Source organism: Balaenoptera acutorostrata, chromosome 7 (assembly GCF_949987535.1).
Source record: "Balaenoptera acutorostrata chromosome 7, mBalAcu1.1, whole genome shotgun sequence".
Taxonomy (NCBI): Eukaryota; Metazoa; Chordata; class Mammalia; order Artiodactyla; family Balaenopteridae; genus Balaenoptera; species Balaenoptera acutorostrata.
Genome location: NC_080070.1, coordinates 20,153,660 through 20,172,340, shown reverse-complemented (window position 1 = coordinate 20,172,340; position 18,681 = coordinate 20,153,660). Strand labels below are relative to the sequence as shown.

The following is an 18,681-nucleotide window of genomic DNA, read 5'->3' as shown; positions in this document are numbered from 1 at the left end:
TTTTTTTGTGTGTTTTATTAACATGACTATGTTCATTATAAACTACATCAAATTCTAGCTGGGAAGAATCAAGGAATATGTAAGTTTAGGAGCTAATGACTTATAAGTAAATAAATTCTAAAAGAAGGGTCTAGCCTGCGCGCACTAAGATGCTGTCATCCCCACAGTCACTGGGTGGCCCTGGTGCCTTTTGCCAGTCACCTGAGGGAGCCCATCAGCCATTGTCCTCCTTGTTAGGACCAGGAAATATGACTGGGGCATTTTGTCCCCTCCTTTCTGCACAATATATATTCTGCTTGTAACATGGCTGTCAGTTCCCCTTTCTTTCCAGCCATCCATCATTATTCAGCATTTTCTCTGGTGCCCGACACCTGGCCTGGGACAGCAGGGATTAGACAGTGAGCATAATGAATGAAGGGGAGGGACATGCACCTGCCCATCCCCTGCTCTTCTCAGGACTGAGCAACATGTTCCCTAAGAACATTCACGACGGCAGCTCCCAGATTACTTGATTAACAGAAGGCGTGTGAGGAGGGGCGAGTTTTGTTTCTCATGCAGAATATTGAAAAGCTAGAATAAACCTCAGAGGATGGAGACTCGCAGACCATGCAGTCTTTGGCCATGACCTTTACTTGTGGTCCTGACAGCTTTATTTTCAGGACTATTTTCACTGGGTTGGTGCTGTTTATTAGTAATTTAGTAAGCTAGATTTGGACTTGTAGTCTGTGAAGAGGAAATCACATCAAATGCAGTGTTGATGGCACTTGGTAACGGGCTTGGAAAAGCATACAAGGTTCCTGTAGATGGAATTTTGGTTGCAGGTTGAGGTAGGGAGGGGAATTTTTCTTTCTTTTCTTTTTTTTTTTTTAACAAGTCTGCCCAATCTTTACTTTTTAATTAGTTTAACCCTACTGTGTGAATCGGTAATAGCCTTTATGTAGCTAACACGGATTTAGAGCAAATGAAACTATTAGTTTCTAGCTTGATGCGTTGTCATCATGCCTTTATTTTCACAGCCAAATCTTCCTCCCACTGACATTTCTAGTGGCTGTTGTGCCTTATTTTTGGTATTGCATCTTTATTTTTTGTTATCTGTGTTCCCCATATGATTGTCATCAACAAAAGTTGATGAAGCACATCTACTAGCTGTAAGCCTTTAGGGATACAGAGAGCATTGCTGACATTTCTTAGGTTCTTGGGAGTTCACCAAGGACTTGCACATATAGTTTCTCATCTAATTCTAATAACATTCTACTGAGTTAGGTCATCGTTTCTTCCTTCATTCATTAACCAAATATATGTTTTTTATAAGTACTTTCTGGGATGTTACATTCCAAGTGGGGAAAAGGTTACATAAGAACTAGAAAACAAGTGACAGTAACAGAAGAGACCTATGTTAAGGTTATATGGTTTATTTTATAAAGTCACTGTTAATGGAGTTTTGGACATTGGGAGAGGGGCACTTGACAGTTTAGGTCTAGACCTGGGCCCTAAAGGAATGGTAGGAGGGGAGAGGTCTCCCCAGATAGAGCCCAGTGTGGACCAAGGCATTGAGGTGGTCATGCATACAGTGTGTTCAGTGTGCATGAAGATGCTAGTTTGGAGCTGGGGTAATCAGGCCTGTATTTAATTATTGAGTATCTAAAATCAGAAAACTTCAGGATTTTTAGAAACTATTAGAGATCATGCAGTCCAACTCATATTTGTCCTTTAAAGATACGCTCATATTGAGTAGATTAGTGCATTATTTTTTGTGTGTAGATTTATTTATTTTGTAGGAAGTCATTTATGTTGTTCCTGGAGTGCAGAATATAACCTGATTTCTTCGACACATGTGCACGTTTCCTTGGTGATTCAATTCTGACTCAATTTTACGATCTTAGAAAGAGAAGTGTTAGTGAAGAAGATATTTTTATTCTTTATTTTTTGTTTGTTTGTAACCATGCCATGTGACCTTTGGGGGGAGATTTTTATTAAAGGAGTAGTGCCTGTTGTAGTGTTGATGCTCTCCTTTTGCTTTTCTTTTAACTGAGCAAAATCACTGACTTAGCAGAACACTGACATCTCCAATGCAAATATAATAATACAAGAGGATTTTTTTCCAAGTGAGAACAAACAGCTCATGATTTTGAATCTAGAGCTGTACATGCCATTACAGTCTCTGTTTTTCTTAAGAAAAGCCATCCTTTGATTAGTTGGTGGAAACAACTGATCCAAATGGGATTTGTCTAGACTCTGATGCCTCTGGGAAGTCTTGATGATCCAGCCTATGGATTTCCAAAGCTTCACATGTTTTTATCAGTCAATTTCCAAGATACCTCAGAGACCATTAAGGCAGATAATATATCAGGCGAGATTTATGTTTGGTATCATGCAGAGAACTATAATTAAAAAGAAACTTTAAGTTAGCAAAAATAAATGCAGTATTGTAAGTGTAGATTGTTAGGGTTTTGAGAAAGTCTATTAAATAGCATCTACCTTTCCTGTCAGAGTTCTGACACTATTATGAAATAATGTAAGTAAGTAAATGGGAGATGAAATACCACTTTTATGTTGATATAAGCTAGACTGAAAGATGTAGCCTAGTTAAGAGAGCCAAATGGGTTTGCTGACTGAACATCAAAATTAGACAAATTTACTTACTCACTTATAGAAGGTACTGGACCACTTTATCCTTCTCTGACAAGGTAGGACCTTCATTGCTAAACTTAGTGAGACAACGCTGACTTTGTACAGGCATTCTGGTTTCTAAAGTGGAATAAGGGGGTTGCTGAGCTCTGCATGCCCAGCTTTTTCTTCTCAATTTTACCAAAGGAGTTAGTTCACTTCCCTTGAGTGGGTAAAAGATGGACAGAGGCCAGGGGTTACTTTAATTGAGCTTCATCCTAATGCATAGAAACATGAAGGGGGGGGGCGGGGGAACATTTCTCCCAACACCCCAGGATGTACATTTGTCACGTTCTAAACTCTGAAATTAGGATACGTCTTAAATCAGTGACATCTTAATGGCTATCGACCGGAAGATAGTCATAATGAGTTGTTTTTGCCTCAGTACTTGTGAGCTGAGCGGTTATTCTTCACATCATGACCCTTCAGTATTTCAATTAGTGAACCTCTTACCATTTGACGAAAGAGTATTAATCTTGGTTGCTCTAAGTACACCTTCTCTTTAAACCTTCTAATAGTATCAAGAACATGCCAACATTAAACCTTGCAGAATTGGTATCAGCAGCTTGGAGTAAAATACTGGCTGTACTCCTTCAAGAAATCCACTTAGTGAAACTGTTTAGAAAACAAAGATAGTGACCACTCTGAGCCATTCAGAAGAGCTGGACTCTGAATATTAAATAGTTTTAAGAATACCTTAACCAACTCACTTTTCTTACGTTTCCTAATTATATGTGTATGAGAGATTTTGGCTAAATATCTCTTTATCTTAAAAACCTTAATAAATCCTTAAATTTACTTACTTATGAATTATTTAACCTAGTTCTGTGTATTTAAACTGTAAAGAACTTTTCAATAAGAGAAAAAAAGGAAGATTCCAAATAATAAGGAAGCATTGTATACTTCAGTTAGCAGGATCTTTTTTCTTAGTGTTACTTACAACAATAGTGTATCTTACAATTAGTGGGGTCTTAGATTTGATGAAATATGCTTGGTTAGGTTCATATGGGCCTCTGCTCCAACCTTCCGAGCCCTAGACAAGCCTGAACGGCACTTCTTCCTTCCCCTGAGGTTTTCATGTGCCGTGCTGTACAAGGTTGACCCTGGTGATTAGAGATCAAAATTTTAACCTTAACTGGGTTGTACCCTTGCATTGTTTCTTTATACAGTTATTCTTACTGTGCTTCCATGTTCTCACTCCAGAGTGAAAATGCGAATCCATTGCTTATTTAATGAGGAAGACTGGATCAAGTCATTTGAAATATAATTTTGTAAATATTAAAGGCAGCTGTTTTCAAAGATGATCTTCCTTGTGATAGTGTACCATACTTCTGATAGGCTTATTTCTTTGTAAAAGTTCTGATAAGCTAATCTCTCTTTTATTTTTTTTCTGAAAGGGGGTCCTGATGACAACTTAATTGAAGGTGGAGGAACAAAATTTGTCTGCAAACCTGGAGCCAGAAATATTACTGTCATATTCCATCCATTATTAAGGTAAGTCAAATCCTATGTACTTACTGAAGATCAATATTTTCATTATTTATGCTAATGTACTGAATGCCGATAGGTCAGTCAGCATTGAAACAAGTCATAAAAAGAACTTTTTCCATTTTATAGGACCTCACAATCAAAGTGCATCAATAGAAAATTAATGTCAACCCTACTAAGTAGCTACTTGGTCTCAGGAGTAATTCTTCATAAATACATTTACTTGATTTTCTTTCTTAACTACTCCCTGTCCTGTTCCTTGTCACTATCCCTTAACTATTTCAGGGGTTGGCGAACTATGGCGCACAGGAGAAATCTAGCCTGTCCCTTGTTTTTGTAAATAAAGTTTTATTGCCAGAGTCAGGTTCATCCATTTATGTATTGCCCATAACAGTCTGGGGGCTCTAGTTGCAGAGTTGAATGTTTGCAACAGAATCCATATACCTCACACAATCTAAACTATTTACTTGCCCTTTACAGGAAAAAATAGCAGCACCATGATCTGTCTGTTTTAAACTAATGACTCAGATATCCTTTGAGAACTGGCAGGTCTCTGAACAAATATGATTTACAAAAACTGAAAGGCATTATATCAATCAAATATGTGGTTTTATATATTGAAGGATAAAACTTGTTAGTGAGTAGAATGAAATCTATTAAAATGCTCAGTTTGTTGTGATACTATGATTTAAGAAAATGAGAATCTGTGATACTTCCATTTAAAAAACTTCTAAGCCCTAAATACCTTTAAAAAGGTACTTTTGCGGGGGGCACAGGGAAGGGGTGTGGTTATTCAGTGGATCTAAAGTTTCAGTTTTATAAGATGAGGAAGTCCTACAGATGTTACACAATAATGTGCATATAGTTCACACTTCTGTACTGTACACCTGAAAAAGGTTAAGAAATGGTAAATTACATGTTGTGTGTGTGTGTTTTTTTTAATTATTTATGGCTGTGTTGGGTCTTTGTTGCTGCGCACAGGCTTTCTCTAGTTGCGGCGAGCGGGGGCTACTCTTAGTTGCGGTGCGCGGGCTTCTCATTGTGGTGGCTTCTCTTGTTGCGGAGCACGGACTCTAGGCGCCTGAGCTCAGTAGTTGTGGCTCGTGGGCTCTAGAGCGCAGGCTCAGTAGTTGTGGTGCACAGGCTCAGTTGCTGCACAGCATGTGGGATCTTCCCTGACCAGGGCTCGAACCCGTGTCCCCTGCATTGGCAGGCGGATTCTTAATCACTGCACCACCAGGGAAGCCCAAATTACATGTTACTTGTTTTTGAGTACAGCAAAAAAGAGTACTTTGGGGACACAGATATACAATATAATATTAATTGTATGTTTTCTCTATAATGAGCTAGTGTTTAGTTTTGCTGTATATTCATACAGTGGACCAGAAACTCTTGGGCTCACTAAAAGTTAGGTACCTCAGATCACCACCTTAACTTTCTCAGGTAACTCCTGTAATATTTGAGGCATTTGGTATAACAGTTAAACAAATGCTACTGAACTGGCCAGAGATAACACTGTATATACTTTTCCAAAACAGAAACGGTTTATTGCTGGAATTATCCTACCTTCTCATTAACCAACACTTACTAAATTGACATCATTAGAACTAGTTTAATTCAAATCTCTTATTTAGGTAACCAGTTTAAAAAATTATACTGGAGTATTTTACCCAATTAATTTTAAATGTGAAAGCACAAATATGTAAGTTGAACTACAAAAATACCTGACTTTCACACAATTAAAAATAAGAGATTTTTTTTTTTTTTAAACACAATCATTTCATTTAAAAAAAATCCATACAAAGCTAAAACCCCCCTTTAGTCATTGTTCTCCGTCCCCATTTCCTCTCCTTCTGCCTGTCCTGCGCACCTTCCCAGAGGTGCTAACATGTTGGCATGTGATCTTCAAGATCACACAGACACACACACACACACACATCCCATAAGAAAAATAGAGAATTGTTCTGTGCTGTTTTGATAGGTAGGATTATATTGTGTGTGTGTGTGTGTGTGTGTGTGTGTGTAACATCCTTAAAAATAAGAGATTTTTGAAGAAACATCACTAACCTTAAAAAAAAAAAAAAGTTTTAGCAGCAAGTAAATTCATGTGAGTTAAGAATCATGGAATTAAGAGAATTAAAACTATTCCTCTGTAAATTTAGTTGATTTATATGTATATATCAATATATATATATAAATCAATGAATTTATATATAATTCATTATATATGTGTATATATATGAATATATAATAAGTAAATTACAACATTTAGGATTTCTAAATTAACTAACAACTATCATATATATCAGCTGACTTCAGTAATTAGTTTGGTACTTACTCTCTTTTCCAATTACAATTGATTTCTACTTAGTGTTGCTAATTGTTAGGAAAATGGAAAGATAGCTTAATCATTATAGGCATCTTCTAACCTAGATTTAACGCCATAATTTACTGCCAAGTTATGCTATGGCTTCAGTAAATGGAATCCTTATGTTTACATTTGTTTTTAACTCTGGAAGAAATCCTTTAGAAGTTTCTTTAGCAGTGTTGTCAGTAACCACTTTTCAAGAGATTTTTTTTCCCATAAACTTATTTTGTCTTTTTAAATGCGAAGTTAGGAGAATGGAAAAAATACATACTTACTTCACACTTAATATAATGCATTTCTGGTAAAATACTGATAGAGTTTAATGTATTCTTGACAATTATTTTTTACTATTTATGCTGCTTCCCTGGAGAGTTGTTTTAAGGCTTGGTAATACTCCTACTAGTTTTACTCACTAGTTTGGTCTCTACTTTCATTCAGTATTTTAATTTATTATTGATGAGAACTGGAGAAAGTTTTGTGGCATAATGCAAATAGTTGAGGAAGTCACAAGACTATTATGTGGTCTACAAGGTGAATCAATTCCTTCCTAAGCAGGTGATCATTATAGACTTTAAATTAGCCTTTGGGTCAGATTTTAACCTTACTTCTCAGACCCATTATAGAGCCTCACCTGAATGCTCATAATGGGATTATGGAACTTCAAATGACTAAGATCTTTCAGTGTTGTTATTTTTTTATTTTTATTTTTAGTTTTTACACTTCAGCATTGGCTGATTATTGGATTTATTGTTTCTTCTAAAGATTAGAAGTTTATGAGAGTTTCCTGGTGGCCTAGTGGTTAGGATTCTGGGCTTTCACTGCCATGGCCTGGATTCAGTCCCTGGTCGGGGAACTAAGATCCTGCAAACCACACAGCGCAGCCAAAAAATTGAATAAATAAACAAATAAATAAAGTTTAGAAGTTTAGTTTTGATAATGAGAAGAATCAGCATTCATTATCATACTATTTCATTTTTACAGTTATCATAAAACATTTCTCATTTCTCCTATAGTCATTGAGTTATTCATAATCAACAGTTTTTTGAAGTGTTTACTAAATGCTTATGATGTGTTCTTTTCTCTGAATTAGATGTGGACTCTTGTTTAGAAATAGTCACTTTTATTTTTATGAGATTCTTTATATAAAATATGTATAGATACCATTTTCTATCCTTCGGAATGCCCCTTGCTTATTTATTTTTTTTCCATGCTAGTTCAAAGTGAATGTGATTTAGCATTTTATTATTTCAAAGACAATATAACATAGTGGGAGAGATAGTGTAGAAGAATTGAAAGATGGAGAAAGAGCACAAATTTTGAAATTAAAAATGGAAACCACAAGTTATCTAGGTTCAAATCTAGGTTCCTTTACCTCAGTTTGACTCACAGGTTATTTATTGGACTCTGATTCTATGCCAGGTCCTGTGGAACCAAAAACATAATAATAATAATAAGATCAAACCCTTGCCTAAAGGTACTCACTTGGTAGCTGTGTGAGTGGCAAAAATTAACAAGCTTGAAAACACCAATTATTGGAGAGGATGTGAATCAATGGGATCTCTTATACACAGTGTGTAAATTGGTACAGCTTCTCTTGAAACCATTTTCACATTATTGAGCAATTACATATCCTGTTACCCAGTTTGCCTCCTCATGTGTTTCTACTTGTATGGAGTGACTCACATTATTTTTCCATCCCAATTTTTCTTTCTCTAATTGATTATAATAATCTTTATTTATAACTTACATCATATTCAAAGAGTAAGTTTGAAAGGGGCTTATCACAAGTTAGCTTTTATCACAAGCCAACACCTATTTAAATAGTATGTCCCTGTTTTCTTACACCATCTCTTGGTAAACTCAAGTGTTTTTTATTGGAAGGGAGAAACCCTCCCAAGTGTGTGGGTCCTTCATTTTTCATTGTTGCTCTTCCCCTTTGACTAGCAACTCTTGTACTCTGTCTTCCTGAAACTTTGCATATGGCTTTTCTACACTTCTTTTATTTAAAATAGTCTCTTCATAAGTTTTATTCAACTGGAAGTCCTTCTTTGCAGCCTAAAGGTTTTCAGTATTGGAAACTGAATCATCCTGCTAAGAAGACCACATAGCAGATTCCCATTATGCTGTTTTATATATTCTTAGCAGTTGTTTATACTGTCCTCCTATAAAATCATCGTACAAGGTCCCAGATCTGGTAACCTTGCAAACTTACTCTTGTACTTTTCTCATAACCACTGCAGTCTCAACACTAGGAAACCATACCAGGTTCTGGAGGCAAATATACCGACTCCCAATTGGTCCACTACCCATGAACTCTGCTGGCCCCTTGACTTGTTTATTTAATGCTTTTCCTTACTATTTTCTCTTTCTAGTTAAGAAACCAGCAGTTTGTCTCTTAGAGAGTGAAGTTTTAGAAAGATGAGGTACAGTAATCTTTATCTTGCTTGCTATACTCAGCCTAACAAGACATTGTGTGCAATTAAACCCTTAATGTAAGCTTTTAATGATAAGAGGTCATCTAATCAATTTTTCTTCCTGTGGGTCTAAAATGAACAAAAGCGTATTGAAATAAAAAGATTTCTAGCCATACCTAGGTAGATTCTGAAATACTTTGACAAAAATATAGACCTAGAAAATGGTAGGACTAATACCTGCTCCCCTACCCCCCGCTCCCACTGACTTATTTGTTATTTTTTAGTTTCTCTGGAAACATTTAAGAGGAATGGATGGATTCACTGTAATAAATGGGTTTTATTTTAAAGGTCTTGAATTGGGGGAACAGAAGGAAGATTAATTCAACCTTAATGTTGAAATTTTAATGTCATATTTCCTTTCTTTTGTCTAGGTCTGATATACATTCAGATTTTTTTTTCAAAAATTTCTATTTTTGAATAATTACATCATGGTTATTATTAACCATGATCTAAATGTAAATAAACCTTTACCAATTAAGTGTGCATTTTATTGAGGTATCAACCACAGTTTGATATAGAGTAATATTTTTTAGTTACAATTAATATGTAATCTAGCCATTTCAGGAACTTTGAAATTACTTTGTGGCTGCTATATTTGGGGATTCTGTGGGGAGGGAAGGGAGTGAGAATTTATTTTTCCCTATTTTTTTTATTTATTATTATTCTTTATTCTCTAAAAATCTAAAAATATTATTTGCGCCTTACGTTTGTTAATACAGTTCTTTCATATAGCAAAAAATGGGTGAAAACAGAATTATTACCTTAAAAATCTAAATGATTGCAGCATCTAACTGAAGTATTTAGAAAACAGTCTAAAGCTTTACCTCTCTCTTTTTACGGTATGCATTTATTATTGCATGCATTCTGGAACAATTAAGCACATTAGTGGGGACTGTTACTAATGTGTTGCTAATGAAAACAAAGTCATGTATTTGACTGTTGTACTCACCATCTCATATCTGCAGGCTTTGAGTTTTAAAGGTGAAGTCATCAAAGAAAGGTGGTGGGATTTAATGCAGCCCATCAGGGTTTGAGAAACAAAAATTCCAAGTGTTTAGAGCCAGGACAAGTCAGCAGTGAGAACACAGGAGTCCAAAGAAGTCTTCTCACTGTGTCCTCACATAGCCTCTTCCCCTTCTAACAAGGACACTAGCCCTATTGGATTAGGGTCTCACCATCTCATGATCTCATTTAACCTTAATTATCTACTGCAGAGAATGTACATTAAATTTTGCAATTAGAATGAACTCGGGAAGTTAATTTATTAAATGATTTATTTAATCATTCTTTTAGCACTGGAGTCATTGTTTGAATGGAAAGGAGTTATGTATATTGCATGATAGAGAAGATAGACCACTGAAAGTGGGCGGAGTAGGGGATACAAGTGATCAACCACTTTTTAGTTTTTGATGTTGGCCAAATCACTGTGTGTCTTAGTTTTCTGTAGCTATAAAATAGAGGAGTTGGTTGGTCTGGATTTTGTTTTCTGTCTTTAAAGTTTTGTGATTTTGTGATGGGGAAATGCTTTTATAATATTGAGGGACTCCAAAGGCCTGACATTTAAAATTTGAAAAGTCCAAATGACAGTGCATTGTTTCTTTTGCTTATTTGCTTCAACCAGCTTTTAAAAGGCGTTTGGCTCTTTAGAATAATGAGCGCTTTGCATTTATGAAGTACTTTCTTATGAGATAATTGAAAGAACAGATGTTTGCAGTCTTGGGGTGACTTGGCAGCAGTAGGAGGCTGGAGACATGGTGGATGGTGATGGTATTTAAAGCTGCAAAAATGTCACTGACGCTTCCTCTGTTGAACACAACTGGAATATTCAATATCCAGGCTGTGAGCATTTTTCACTATTTATTTTCACCCACACTTCATTAAATCAGGCAGCAGTGAAACACTTCCTGGGTAGAACCAAAAGTATTTATTGGTCAGTAAGGAGTAGGCTGGCATTTAGGTCAGTTAGGGATATGAAACTTTCCTGGTCACATGGGCTTTGGTGATAGACAGTATCTCTCTAGTTGTCTGTGTGCCTTTCTTCGGGCAAACAGCAGTAGGAACAACAAGTACTTGTAATCATACCGTCTAATCATATTTGTCCATAATTATGGAGAAGAAGACCTTCTAAAAGTTAATCTTGTCAGCTGTAGAAGCTGCCAGTTAGCAGCAGTATAGGGAACTGTTTCAAAGCCTGAGAGAATGGCTATCGGTAAAACTATTTTCTAACACTTCATCTTACTGTAGTTTGGACACTCAGGAAGCCCTCTTTTTAAGGGTGAAGCCATTAACGCTCCTCTGTTTGGTATAGTGAAAGTCCTCTGTCCCTCCTAACAATTACATGTCCTGAAATGGAAAATAAATCTCTGATGTATAGCCAAATTTGACAGTATTATCCAGAGATACTGAGCAAATGTTGTTATGCCGTTAGCCTATCAACATGTTATGAAGGACTTATCCTGTGTGACATTCCAGATACATGAGAGTTTTTCAGTAGTTGCAGCTGAACTATAAATTGTTGCTTTCTCTTAAGGAAGTAGTATGGTTTGATGGGCTGCTTTGCAGAAGGCCTGTGGTTTGTTTTGTTTTGTTTTTTGTAATAAGCTTTGCCAACAAATCTGTTTTTTATAGAAAATAATTCAGGAATAATTACTTAGCTATGAATTATATACATTATTAGTCTAAACATGCTCTAGCACAAAAGGTCTTTTCAACTTTTTCTGGTACTAACTTGCTTATAAGTGAATTACTTTGGTAAGACTGTTTTAGGTCTTCAGAACTCCGAGTCTGCTTTCCTATAATATCCTGGATTTCTGCCCTTCATGATCTTTCCTTTCTCAGATCTTTTCCTAGCACTACTTCCACAATTAAGGGAGTGGTGGTTCAGATTTATCTTCTATATGAATGGGGTACACAGTAAGTATTTGTTTAAAGAATTAATAGGTAACTTATAGAAGTGCTTAGCAAATATTTGTTGATTTGAAGTGAATTTATCAGATCTGAATAAAAATATAAAGGGAAATTTTTTTAGTAATGATATTGCAATAGATCAATCTTTCTTTTGTACCTAAAAATGGTATACATTTTTTATCATTGATTTACCTCTGTTGTAACTATAAAGTGTTTGTTGAAGGATAAAATATAGAAATGTTAAGGTGAATTTAGAAACTTGGTTTTTTTTATAGCATTAATCCTAAACTACAACTCTTTTAACTTAGCCTCATACTTTGTTTTTATTGATAGCAGTTATATAGTAGAAACAGATACTTTTTCCTTTCACCTTTTCTAAGCTTATGGTTGCATAAAATAGCTTGTGCCTTATTATTCTTTCATGAATTATAGAAGCCCTTTTCAAGATTATAAAACCTTTTCTAACAGAAGAAACCTTGCTTTAAAAGCTTTCTTATGTAGCTTCTTCTGTTTCTGTTAGATTTTTTTTTTAACTTTATTTACAAGGGTACCATAGCCCCTGGATTCTTTCTTGATATTAGAAAGTTAGATAGATTGATAGATAGGTAGACAGATCAATAGATAGGTAGATGATAAATCGATAGGTAGACAGATCGATAGGTAGATAGCGTGCGTGTGTGTGTTTGATTATTGGAGTTAGCGTGAATGTCATAGAGTGAAGTAATTCTGTATTTCTTTTCCCAATATTTTTTATCCTTGAGAAATGCACAAAAGTTGGCCCACCCATGTCAGTTTGATGTGTGCATTGGCATTTGGCAGAATATTATTCTGAGCGTTCACAGGTATGTGATATTTTTATACCGATACATGTTTGTTCTTAATGAGCTAAAGCTTATATAGACATTTTGAAAGATGCTGGTGATTAGACAGTCTAGCAAATAACATTGTAGGTCATGCATTATTCACGCATGGGAGGAAATTTTGCTGTCTTATTGTATTTTTATGAAACACAATGGTTTTTTCCTTGTCCTCAGAATTATGAAAAATATTGCTATCTTTTCAGACTGTTTGACCTGTGAAGGCCAGTGAAACACTTGAGTGGCAGTATATTTAGATTTCAAACCCCGCATTTGAGTCACTGCTTTGGAATTTATATAATAAATGTTAAATGCTTTTAGTCTTCAAACTAAGTAATGTTTGGAGATTATAAATTTTTTTTCTAAGCTTTCTCTTTTGTATTTTCAAAATATGTTGTGTGATATATGCCTGAACACTGATTGCAACTAACTGGCAATTTTATATTAATGGAGTAAACTGGAGAGTCTGTCACGGTTCCAGCCCACATGTCAATGCACATTTCAGCAACGATGTCAAGAGAGGTAAGACAGGCCAGTCTAGTTAGCAGAAAAGTGTAGGCCGGTCCTTATGAGAAACAGTAGGAAGAACTGAAAATCTTAGTGAAAAACAGAGGATTTGATATCTAATTTCAAATATATGTGCCACTTAAAAGAAATAAAGCGGTTTTTTGTTGTTTTCTAAATCTGGATTAGAGCTAGTTAGTTGGTTGGATGGTAAAGAGATTTGACTCTACATAATGAGAATTTTCTAATGAATAAGGCCATTCAAAAATAGGAAAGTTTTCCTTGGAAGACAGTATCGTTCCTAGAGATGCTTAATCAAAAGATGCAGTTAACAAGATGCTGAATTGTGAGGTCAACATTGGACCTCTTTATAATATACTATGCAGCTTCAGAACTCTGGATGGAGGTGTTTCTTCCAATCCTGCTCATTTGGGTTCCTTTTTTATGTTTCAGTTTAGTGCTCATGATTATCACTGACCAGGTCAAGGCATTATAGTTGACCAAGGCTGTGTCATTACAGCTTTGACTTTCTTCTTTCCGACACACAGTAAGAGAGACACTCAGACCCTGACTGTACATAGAGCAATTATTAGAGAAACTGCGCCCCTCTCTACAATGGAGTTCCTTCTACTGTCTGTCTTTTTTTCTTCTCTGCTCCTGTTTTTGTATTTTCCTTTTTTTTTTTTCTTGTGCCAGTAACTGGTACATGTGATTATAAGTTAACCCTTACAGTGACTCTTAAGGCAAAAAGAAGGCATGCTTGCTTCTGCTGTAAAGCTCATATGGGACTAAAACTATATTTTCAAGTAAACCTAAAATCATCATGACTGCTGCCATGATGTTGACCTAGATTTAAGCTGATATTCTAGTTGCAGATTTTCTTCTCATTATCAATTAAATTTTCTAATGATCAATTAAAATTATTGGAAGCGTACATATGAAAGACTGTAGAGGAGATTCTTTTCAGAGCAAAATGTTTGCATAATTTGTGTGTTGCTTTTTATGTATTCTGAACATGTATTTGTCTTGGACTGCAGTAGCCAAAATATGCTTATTCAGCATTCAATGAAATATGTTTCCGTCCAGCCGGAGGCCCATTTACATTTGATTTTGAAACCTAAATTGATAATGTAATTTGGTATCAAAAATAACATAGGAATACCTAGAGGAAACATGTGGTCTCTTCCTTTAATAATTTATATTCCTTCTGGGTGTTGGCTATACACTGTTTCTCTGTATCATTTGGAAGATTATTTTACCCTTCCCTTTGCTTCTCAGAAAACACCCCCTCCCCGCATCCATTTTGTTCTCTTATTTCTGCTTTGCATACTTTGTTATAGGGCTCTTGCTTGGTCATTATCAACTTTCTTACATTCAGTAATTGTCATTTGAACATTTAATTATTAATACTGCCTACAATTTTTTTTTAAACACGTTGTACAGCAAGTGAAATATTTTCCATTTCATGGTCAAGAAACCCTTTTAATTTTCCTTTTGTAGTTAAAAACAAACAAACAAAAAGAAACCTCAAACTAAGCACAGTATTTTTTTGAGACTTTGTTATTTAATAAGTGAGAAAAGAGTGTTCTTTGATTCAAGCAAGAGAAGCAAGAACAACCAGATTTAAAGAATTGAGATGGAAGTACCATAAGAGAAGGTTTAATTTTTAATTACCTTAATTTAATGTTTTGGTAAGAGCATTGGTTTTGAACTTGGAAATGCTGGGTTTGTCCTTTCTTTTCTTTTGCAACTGAAATAGATACTGGAGTTTTTGATGTCCTCGAGTGAGTAGTTTTCAGTACTTCTGGGAGAATTTTAATTACTTAGTGATTATTATTATTAAACTCATTGAGTATTCTTTAAAGCCTATTCCTGTAAGCTACCACCTTGTAAGTAGGTAAGAAAGTATGTGACACATAGCAAGAAGAAAAAAGTGTAATGCCAGAAAGTTTCTAGGATATTGCTACTTAGTGAAAGAATATTGAAGTATTTTACTTAATTGGGCTCTTTGAATTCAAAATCTGTAAATATTTTGAAAACTAATCTTCTTTATTTTTTATTTTTTTCATTCTTATTGGGATATGACATATTGGGTTGGCCGAAAAGTTCGTTCAGGTTTTTCTGAACATCTTACAGAAAAACCAGAACGAACTTTTTGGCCAACCTAATACATTAATGTGTCCAAATCCTTACATACATATTTTCATATATTTGTATGCATTTTTACATATGTGTCCCAAAATGTAACCACGACCCAGGTCAATATATGAAACACTGATATAGATCATTTACGGTGCCCCAGAAGATTTCCTCCTATTGACAGTCGATAGCCATCCCTCATAGGTAGTCATTGTTCTTATTTCTTTGGTGGTAGATAGATGGGTTTTGCCTGTGCTTGAACTTCATCTGAATGGAACACTACAGTAAGTCCTCTTTGGTGTCTGGCTTCTTTGGTGTAACATTATGTCTGTGTCAGTTACCCTGTTTTTGGAAGTAGTAGCAGTAGTTGGTTTCTTTATGTCAGTCACTGTATCAGTATACCACTGAAATTTGCAGTTATAAAAACACAATATTTAATTATTGTTTTGGAGTAAATGAGAACTTTTTAGGATTTTATGGTCCGAAGACCTGCCTACAATTTAAACTCCTTCAAAACAACTTTTCAAGAAATCTTTTGCTTTCCTATCTTGTGGGACCAAGGAGCCACCCATGCAAGTAAGAGATTGTGGGGACAGCTGGGGCGTGGTCTAGCTAGGTGGCCTAGGTGGTGAGCCACGGTGCCCAGAAGCCAGACTACTTAGATAATGAATATATACTGTGTCCTTGGAAGTAAAAGCCCAGGAAGATAAAATTAATTGACTCTGTATTTCCCAGACTTTGGGATTTATGAATCAGTCAGTGAAAAAATAATTGGAACCAACATAATTTGCCAGTTTTAATAAAGAACAAGAATTTCAACACTAAGAAAAGTAAAAAGTCATATGACCTCAGAATTAAGAATTATCTTTCCCAAAGAAAGATAGTTGGCAACTTAAGTCAGCATTCTTAGGCAAATATTAATACGAAGGAATATCACAGCAAGCAATGAGCAGGCCGAGGCCCAGCTGAGAGGCTCTACCATAATTGTAGTGAGGAGGTAAATCATGTGGTTCTGGTCCATAAAGGACAGTCAGTAAAAATGTTTTGAGCAAATGAGTCATTGGTAAGTGGGTAGGCAGGTTTTAAAAGCACAAAATAAACTTGATGGATATTAAGTTTTCTTTTAGTAGGTCTTGGAGTCTTGCATTTTAATTCTTGCTTCTTAAAAGATACGTGTTTTTGACCTCTTTATACTATCTTGAGCTTATTGTTAATTACCATTATTCATTGCCTTCACTTTAGCTACTTGGTTATTAGAATATAGTATATTCTGTCCAGTCACATTTGTCATAGCCACTTTGTTTTCTGAGTTTTAATCCATCTGCAGCCTCTCCTGTGGCCACGAGAACTCCCTGTCAGCAGAGATGCCTGCCACCCGTGGGCAGCTCTCTTGCTGTGCCCAGTGTGCTTGGGGTGCTGGCATCAGCAGAGCCATCAATATCTCGTTTGCATATTTTATTTATTTTTTAAATGTCAGAGTGGAAATAAGAATAGCAAAGAAAACTGTATGAAAAGAGGCTACTAAATTGATTCTTTAAAGTGAAATTAGAAATGCTGAGCGCGTTTGATAGAGGTGCATCAACGCTCAAAAATGCATCTGAGTGAATCTACACTTCTTTCTTATTTTGAAGCTTTCAAGAAAATTGAAATGAGGATTTCACTGAAGAATAAAAAGGACCCAACATCCTTCTCTGAAAGTTGGGAGCCCTCTGCTTTATAAGCCTTAATTCATTACATTTTCTCTTTTACATATTTTTTTTTTCTTTTACATATTTTTGATGGACGTGTTGATTTTTCAAGATGCAACTCTGACATTCACTAGGAGTTGAATGTACTTAAACTGAAATTTCATGGAAAATTCTTCAATTTAATCATATTTTTCTGTTAATTACTTTTTATTCATTTACTCCTTTTTTTCAACAAATATTTATTGAGCGATTAATGTGTGCCAGACATTGTCCTTGCCTTTGTTCTTTATTAAAGCATTGTAGTAATTTGAGAATAGAAGAAGATCCATGGCAAAGAAGTCCATTATCCCACCGGTGCTAAATTTCCTTAATTTTTCCTGTTTACTCTTAGGCATTTATTTGTTGTAGAGGTACGTCTCTTTGTGTGGCCTTTCCTTTTTCAGAGGCAGTTTCTCCTCTAGTCTTAGTCCCATTTCCCTCCATGCCCTCTGGGATCTTGTTCTTTTTGTTAGCTCCTGTCACTTCTCTGTCTTCAGTCTTGTCCTCCCTACTGGCTCCTTCCCTGGGACCCATAAATATGCTCAAACTCTCCCATTTTATAAAATCTCTTTTCTTAATCCTGCATATCACACACACCCCTGCCCCCATCCCCAACCTGTCACTTAAGTTTCCTGTTTCCTTACTACTAAGCTGTTCAAGTATATGCTGTGTTCTTCATTTCCTTTCCTCCCCGCCCATTCATTTGCACACTCTTGACCCAGACCCGTCACCGTCTCAATGCCAAATCTCAAGGGCATTTTTCAGCCTTGTCTTACCTGATTTCATTACTATTTTACACAACTGATCCTGCTTTTGTATTTCAACCTTTTCCTTCTTTGCTTCTCTGTCACCACTGTCTCTGGCCTCTTGTTCCTCTTCAGATCATTCGTTCTCAGGCTTGTTAAGTTTCCCTTCTCTCTACCTGCTCACTCAACACATGTTCTCCACAGAGCCTTCCTAGACTCTTTTTTGCATACTCTGCCATTATCTCACCCATTCAGTATTTTTAGCTATAACTTTCAAAATGGTATCTCCAAACTGAACTGTCTCCAAAGGTCCGGGAAGCAGGTTCAGGTCTAAAACTGAACTAATAATAATTATCTGTCTAAATTTTCCATCCCCAGCCTCTACTCCCCTATGCATACCTACATCCTATGCCAAATCTTCTTCTGCTTCTAATCTTCCTTTATTGCCTGTCCTGAGAGATGGATACCTCCAGCGCTTTGGTGATCCAGACCAAAAAAATCTTGGCATCCACTTAGAAAGCTCTTATCCTCCTTACCTAACTCAAGCACTGTCATTCATTTTTTTGTCAATTCTGCTTCATAATTATGTCTCATATCCATTCTCTCCTTCCCATACCTGTTGCCATTGTTTTACTCTCTCAGCTTTCTAATTGGTTCCCATTACTCTAAACTTAAACTTCTCTAATCTGTCTTCCATACCTCTACCAGAATGATTGTGCTGCTTCCCTCTTCTTTGTGATTTCCTGTTGTCTGCTACTGCAGTCAGAATGACTTTTTGTAGAGTATAAGTCCTTCTTGACTGTA

General features: G+C 35.8%; 1 protein-coding gene across 1 annotated transcript in view; it reads left to right on the top strand.

The window, feature by feature from the left end:
- The window catches only part of EXOC4 (exocyst complex component 4), an 824,798-nt gene that overhangs the window by 373,494 nt on the left and 432,623 nt on the right, over positions 1-18,681 (top strand). Inside the window, exon 10 of the mRNA XM_007177140.2 lies at positions 4,065-4,161. Coding sequence (XP_007177202.2) covers positions 4,065-4,161 — 97 coding nt within the window. The remainder of the gene's footprint in view (positions 1-4,064; positions 4,162-18,681) is intronic.